Source organism: Mytilus californianus, unplaced genomic scaffold (genome assembly GCF_021869535.1).
Source record: "Mytilus californianus isolate M0D057914Y unplaced genomic scaffold, xbMytCali1.0.p SCAF_6, whole genome shotgun sequence".
Classification (NCBI taxonomy): Eukaryota; Metazoa; Mollusca; class Bivalvia; order Mytilida; family Mytilidae; genus Mytilus; species Mytilus californianus.
Window position 1 is genome coordinate 83,165,727 of NW_026262712.1, and position 7,746 is coordinate 83,173,472.

At 34.9% G+C, this 7,746-nt stretch overlaps 1 protein-coding gene across 1 annotated transcript in view; it reads right to left on the reverse strand.

The window, feature by feature from the left end:
- Nucleotides 1-7,732, reverse strand: part of LOC127705180 (deubiquitinating protein VCPIP1-like) — a 44,856-nt gene extending 37,124 nt beyond the window's left edge. Inside the window, exons 1-3 of the mRNA XM_052209432.1 lie at nucleotides 7,648-7,732; nucleotides 4,143-5,047; nucleotides 103-231 (exon numbers count right to left, since the gene is read on the reverse strand). Coding sequence (XP_052065392.1) covers nucleotides 103-231; nucleotides 4,143-5,007 — 994 coding nt within the window. The 5' untranslated portion in view covers nucleotides 5,008-5,047; nucleotides 7,648-7,732. The remainder of the gene's footprint in view (nucleotides 1-102; nucleotides 232-4,142; nucleotides 5,048-7,647) is intronic.
- Between the last annotated feature and the right edge of the window lie 14 nt (nucleotides 7,733-7,746).

Genomic DNA, 7,746 nt, shown 5'->3' on the forward strand with positions numbered 1-7,746 from the left:
AAGAGTAGTCATTAACTGAAATATGCTATGAACTACAGTCATATATACATGTACCAACCAATTTTAAATGTATTGATCTTTATTCTAAGGTAAAATACCTACCTTTTATACCAACCAAAGAGATATAATGATTTCTGCCTACACTACTCCAGGCAATGCAGATTGGCTTGTTAAAACTTCCATCTTTACTTTTACATTCCTCAGGCTTTATAAGTCCCGGTAAAAATACAGCTGTAAAAAGAAAATGACAAGAGCTTGACATACTAGGAAAACATTTTATTACAATGTATTAATTTTAACTAGTGAACTTTCAATACCTTAATATATGTGTAAACTATCATACATTGTACATGTAGATAAATAAAATCTTTTCACATATATTGTTAAAACATCTGATCAATGCAGAATATTTTGTTATCATGGTTATAGCAACTTCCTTTTCAAACATAAAAATTAATAAAAATGCAGGTTTCGTATGTCCCCCATCGCAGCATATATTTTATGTCCAAGGACATTAACTCAAATAATTTTCCATTTTCATTGATTTTGAGTTCAAAGGTTATTCAGGTTTCCAAGACATTGCTCATATACAAAGTACACCTTTGAAATAAATTTCACAAAAATCCAACAAGAAATGTAGGCATGAGAGCTCTTACAATTTGAACACATAAACACACAGACCTTCTTTGTATGTTGCCTGCTCCATGTTGTCCCAAGGACAAAAACTTCTTTAAAGATATGAATGAAGGAAATTTTTCATAAACTAAATATATTTTGTGTAACTTCATTTGTCATTGTATTTGTTGATGAATGATTATTTTGCAATGTTAAATGATTTGACATTTACAATGTTTTTCTAAACTTATTAACCCTATTCATGAAAAATTTACAGCATAATGGACTTCAATACAGATAAATGTAACATTTTCCATGGAATATTTTATAATCATTCCTCTCTCATGAAAAATGTCCCATTTTCCACTTTTCATATTACGTGTTCATCACGATATTGCCTTTGCACTAGATAATAACTGTTGTGCCGTTTTGCTCATGCTCGATCTATCAGCCGCCTTTGATACCATCGACCATCAAATTCTTTTTGATCGTTTGGAATATTCCTTTGGCGTTACCAGAGATGCTTTGCTATGGTTACAATCGTATCTTATGAACAGGACTCAACGTATTGCTATAGGATCAGTACAATCTGACGATGTAAAACTCGATTTTGGTGTACCACAGGGCTCGGTTTTAGGGCCGAAACTGTATTGTATTTTTGCAAAACCAGTAGGTGAAATTTGTAGGCGCCTTGGAATGTCATACCATTCCTACTCAGACGATACTCAGGTTTATCAAATCATAAGACCGCAAGGAGACTGGTGCGATCTGTCCAAATGCCTAGAAAAATGTTTGTCTGATATTGGTGATTGGATGAGTGTCAACATGCTGAAACTTAATGAAGACAAAACAGAATTAATCATTTTTGCACCAAAACATCAATTGAAGCATCTTTCCGATTTCCGTCTGACATTTGATGGAACTGTGTTAAGCGACGTTTCTTGTGTGAAAAAATCTGGGAATGTAATTTGATAAAACCATCAGCATGGAACATCACGCCAGTGCGATCACTAAGGCTTGTTTCTACCAAATTCAGAATATTGGTCAAATTTGATCTTTAATTTCAGTAGAATTCTGTAAAACACTAGTATGCTCCCTAGTTACATCAAGGCTGGACTATGGCAATGCATTGTTGTACGGTACTAACACCAACATTATCAGTAAGTTACAGCGGGTCCAAAATACAGCAGCACTTTTGATTACACGAAAAAAGAAATTTGACTCAATTACGCCTGTTCTAATATCGTTACACTGGCTAACCATACATTACCGTTGCCAATATAAACTTCTTTTATATGTGTACAAAGCCCAGAATGGCAAGGCTCCTAGCTACCTTCAAGATTTAATTACGCCTTACAAACCCAGTAGATCCCTCAGGTCGGAAAATTGTATACCCTTACATCCTCCGAATGACAAGGCTGCACCTACACCCTGGAACAGTTTGCCATCGTCCTTGCGGAGTGTAAATTCTTTGGATGTTTTTAAAAAGCAACTCAAGACTCACTTATTTCGAACTGCTTTTAAGGATTTCTTGTAGATTTTATATACTTTAAATTGACTGCATTAGTTTTAGACTGTTTTTTGTATATTTTAGGGTACATGCATTTTTCATTTTTAGTATACAGTCCGCCAAAAGTTAAGCATCACCTAAATATAACTGGCAATATTTCTGTAACTATTGCGAAAAAAATATTTATGTTTGGTGTTATGAATTGCCTATAACATACACTAAGAAAATTCATAACGACCAAAAAAATAAACTCCGATAAACACGCCAAGCAATTTTTTATTAAAGGTCATCTGCACTTTTTCGAATACACTGTTTCGATGCCTTTAAATCATCTTCCTGCTGTCCCGCGTACAGGTGAAATTTTACCTTCACTGTGAAATATGGCAAGGGGTAAGTTATATGTGACTGAACCTTGACAAGCAATTGACATGTCAAATGCCGGTAGGAGCACTAGTTGCATAGGTAACCATTTCAATGTTAAACACACCGTCAATGTCAAATTTTTACAACGTCATGTTGACACAGGAACTGTAAATGATAGACCAAGGTCCAGAAGACCCCGTTTAACTACCGATCGTGATGACAGCTTTCTTATTGGTTGTGCAAAAGCCAACCCATTTACTCCTGCCCCACAACTTAGACACCACTGGCGTCAAGGTGGTCATGTTAGTGTTCGAACATTGGTCCGTCGACTTCATAGATGCTACCTAAGAGCATGTCGTGTTGTCAAGAGACCTGCCCTAGCAGCCAGGCACCGTATAATCAGGTTTCAAAGGGCTAATAACCATTGACACTGGAACATGAGAAGCTGGCAAAATGTTCATTGGTTAAATGAGAGTCAGTTTCTGTTACGACCAATAGACGGCAGAGTACGAGTTTGTCGTGGAAATAAAACTGCTAATGACCAAAACAACATTTGCCCAACGACTGCATACGTTGCTGGTGGTGTTACAGTATGGGGTTTCTTCTCATACTGTTGTAAGGTGGGTATGCATATTCTGCAGGGTAACATGAACGGACAGACATACAGGGATTTGGTGCTTAGAAACATTGTAGTCCCTCATTTTGATAATCCTCCACTTGCTTCAAGACCCTTGTGCATGTACGACAATGCTAGACCACACAGGGCAAGGATTGTAACCGAGTACAAAGAGTACAAAGAGCAAGAAGCCATTGACACTATCTTTTGGCTTTCCATGTCTCCAGACATGAACCCTATCGAACATGTCTGGGATGCCATTGGCAGAAATCTCAATCGCAGAGATCCACCTTTGCAAAATTTTTGAGATTTAAGAAGCCCAATTGTTGCTGAATGGAATAAATTTGCTCAACTAAAGTTCAGAAGGCTTGTACTGAGTATGAGACTCCGTGTTATGGAACTGTACCGGAAGAGAGGGGGTTACACATATCCTATTGACTCAAATATTGACATTAAATTTGCCGAACATACCAAAGATTATTTGTAGAGACTTTTAATGATATTGGGTGATTAATTGTTGTAAAAAAACAAAATCACAGTGAAACTTAAATTCTGTTTCTGATTTGTGTAATTTTCACTATTTCTATGAACGCAAAATTTCAAATGCATAGAACCTGCATACGTGAACAAAATTAAGTCTACGGTTTGTTTATGGTATATGTTAGCAAAATTGCTACATGAATATTTTCTCTTTTTCGAGGATTAACTGATTTTTTTAAATGAAAAAAATGTCGATGCAATAAAAATAGGTGGTGCTTAACTTTTGGCGGACTGTATATTTTATTAATTTTTATATGCTTGTTTGATTCTTGTAAGTTGGTGCTTTGTAATTTATGTTTTATGTATTTTTGTATTTTATTTATTTTCAAATGTGAAGCGCTTAGAGTAATTGTTGTTATTATATAATGCGCTGTATGAATATTGTATTTATAATTGTATTTATAAAAGTGGAAAATGGGACATTTTTCATGAGATGATATGGATTTTTTAGGACCACAACTATTTTATTCAAAAGGGTCTACTTCATATTCATCTTACCTGAATAGTCCCCACTGCTCTGCATTCCTTCTATAGAGTCTAACAATATAATTGGTCTTCTCAGTACATTAGCCAATCCAAACACATGTATGTTCCTTAAACCTAGAGGTTCACCATCTCGTGGACAAAATTCTGGATGACATTCTTGAATAATGTCATTCCATTCATCTCTGTCTACAAAGTCTTTGAACAAGTCTTTATATCTGTCCAAATTTTCATTGAAATGATTCATTAAGTTCACACGTAAAGCATGCCAGAACAGTTCCCTTCCAACCAGGGCACGTGACACTGCATGTACCAAACAGTGTCCATCTCCATCAGCATGTATAGCTACAAGTCGCTCCTCTCCATCGTTGACATCTTTAATTACATCTAGGGTACCAGATAAGTATTTCAGGCTACCAGACTTATCTCTACCATAGCCAGTAATAGATAAATTCTCTTCATCAATAACGAAAGCACGGTCGCCTAAAATTTTACCACAATCAAAAACAGGAGGTTGCCCAAGTTCAGTCAATAACTGAGCTTTACCAGTCTTCTTACACATTCCATACCTAGTTAATATAGGTGATACCAGTTTACAGACATAGTTAGATAACCCTAACACTTTGACATTATCTGCTCCTTTTTTGGGTTTGACATTACCTAATAAAATATTTTTCAGGATATTATGTAAGGCGACACTTGGATTTGTCACCTCTGCAATATTTTGAAGGGTGGACTTTTCATGTCTTTGACCACAACTTGTACATTCTATACTTTTATCATAAGCAGGGAAAAATAGTTTGGCACGACACTGTTCATCTGGACAGGTACCACAGAGTACTTTGTAATCTTCCCTTCTTCTTGATATAGCTTGTTCCATTTTATGTCGTCTTACAGTCCTTTTATTTCAACATCTGGAGCTGAAATGAAAATAACATCTTTATAATCAAACTGTAGTCATGGTAGTATTACATAAACTGACAAAAAAGGAAAGAAATACAAAAGGGGACAATCAAAATCATAAGAAATAAACTCACACTGTGTACTGATTGATAATTTAGTCTTAGATGCATGATTTTTTTTTATTAGCTTTTATTGGCTTTGAACTAGCTGTCAGTAACTGTGAGTACTCTCAGATCTGTACTTATTGTCTTTTTGTTGTTGGCATACTTTTTCAACAGAAATTATGCTGTTAATAAATTGTTTTGCAATTTGGTAGAGGTATTTATTGTCAAGCCCTCAGTCATCATGGTCATGAAGCAAATGATGAATGGTATCTGAAAAGTTATGGATGGTTTTTAATTATAGTGATTTTTTCTTCTATTTTTTAACGACAATTGTAAAATGAAAAAAAATAAAATGTTCCGCTAGGCGCAGCTTCATACGACCGCAGAGGTCTAACCCTGAACAGTTGGGGCAAGTATGGACACAACATTCAAGCTTGATACAGCTCTTAATTTGGATTGTGATTAAATATTTGACACAGCATAGGTTTCTGACAAAGAATGAATGTGGTCTAAGAACTTAAAAAAAATTTTAATTTACCTATTCAAACCATATCATTATTATTTGCTTTTATATATAAATCAGAAATAACCAACTAAAAATGGAAAATTTTAAAGAAAAAAAAAGGAAAAAAAGGGGAAAAAAATCTCCCCCCATATTTTTTGAACCCCCTTATGATTCATCACCCCAAAACTCAATCCCAGCCTTCCCTTCGTGGTATGGTACCTTGCAGTACAATTTCAGAGATATCCATACACTTGAACACAAGTTATTGATTGGAAACTAAAAGAAAATGCTCCGCTGGGCGCAGCTCGATACCGCAGAGGTCGAACCCTGAACACTTGGGGCAAGTATGGACACAACATTCAAGCTTGACACAGCATAGGTTTCTGACACAGAATGAATGTGGTCTAAGAACTTAAAAAATTTTAATTTACCTATTCAGTCATATCATTATTATTTGCTTTTATATATAAATCAGAAATAACCAACTTAAAATGGAAAATTTTAAAGAAAAAAAAAAGGAAAAAAAGGAAAAAAAGGAAAAAAAAAAAAAATCCTCCAAAATTTTTTGAACCCCCTTATGATTCATCACCCCCAAACTCAATCCCAGCCTTCCCTTTGAGGTATGGAACATTGTAGTACAATTTCAGAAAGATCCATACACTTACACACAAGTTATTGTCCTGAAACTAGAAAAATGCTTGGTTTTTGCCACTTTTTGGCCCCTAATTTCTAAAATTTTAAGGCAATTACCCCCAAAATCAATCCCAGCCTTCCCTTTGTGGTATGGTACCTCGCAGTACAATTTTAGAGAGATCCATACACTTGAACACAAGTTATTGTGTGGAAACTAGAAAAATGCTTTCTTTTTTTTCCCCTTTTTGGCCCCTTATTCCTAAACGTTTTGGGTAATTACCCCCTTTGTGATATAAAACCTTGTAGTACAATTTCAGAAAGATCCATACACTTACACACAAGTAATGTCATGAAACTAGAAAAATGCTTGTTTTTTGCCCCTTCTTTTGCCCCTAATTACTAAAATTTTGAGGCAATTACCCCCAAAATCAATCCCAGCATTCTCTTTGTGATATGGAACTTGTGGAACAATGTCAGAGAGATCCATACACTAACACACAAGTTATGTCTGGAAGTTACAAAAATGCTTATTTTTGGCCCCTAATTCCCTAACTGTTTTTACCATAACCCCCAAAAATCAATCCCAACCTTCCTTTTGTGGTATTGAACCTTATGGTAAAATTTCATAGAGATCCATTCACTTAAAACTAAAGTTAGAGTGCGAAAACCAATGTGTCTTCAGGCGACGATGACGATGCCAACATCATACCAATATACGACTGCAAAATTTGTTTGCGGTCGTATTGAAAGTTGATGACCATAGTATATTTTTTGTAGTTTTAATTTGGCAAATATAAGTATTATAAAAGAATTATTTTCACAGACTGCCTTCTCTTCACAGGTTATGCCTTCCTCATATTATTTGAACCGAAATAAAACTGATCAGACACAAACGGTTCCAGAATTTCTAGTTTGAACCAAGTCTGGATATCCGAGATGTAGAGATGTGTGTTGGATGGTGGAAATGGCCCCTCTTATATACTGAAATTTCCTGTGCCTAGTCAGGATTGAACACAGCCATCGGTCTTAACCACTAAGCCATGACCTCACATAATTTGAGTTTAAAAGAAATTTATGTTCATGGCCTTTCTTTAATTAGTTAAAAAAAAAATTTTATCAAGTTAAATTGAAAAAAAAAATCTGTTACTATTTAAAACAGCTACCAATATTGATTGCGTCCTCTTTAACAGGTAATATCTGCCTTCTATTACAGTTACATGAATAATTTTTATGAAACTAAAATGAAAGTGATGAAAAATTTATCACAGTTTGTCTTTATTGAAATGTATTTTTAAATTGTCATGGCATGCAATCAAAATGTAAATTTTGAACTGTCAGTACAAAACAAAAATACTCTGTACACATCAGTGAATACCTAAGTATCTTTGCACTATTTTCGAAGTTCTTTTTACATTTCAGATTTTGATTTCAGTTTCACAATTACAAAACAGGAAGTCGACTCTGCGGGACATTT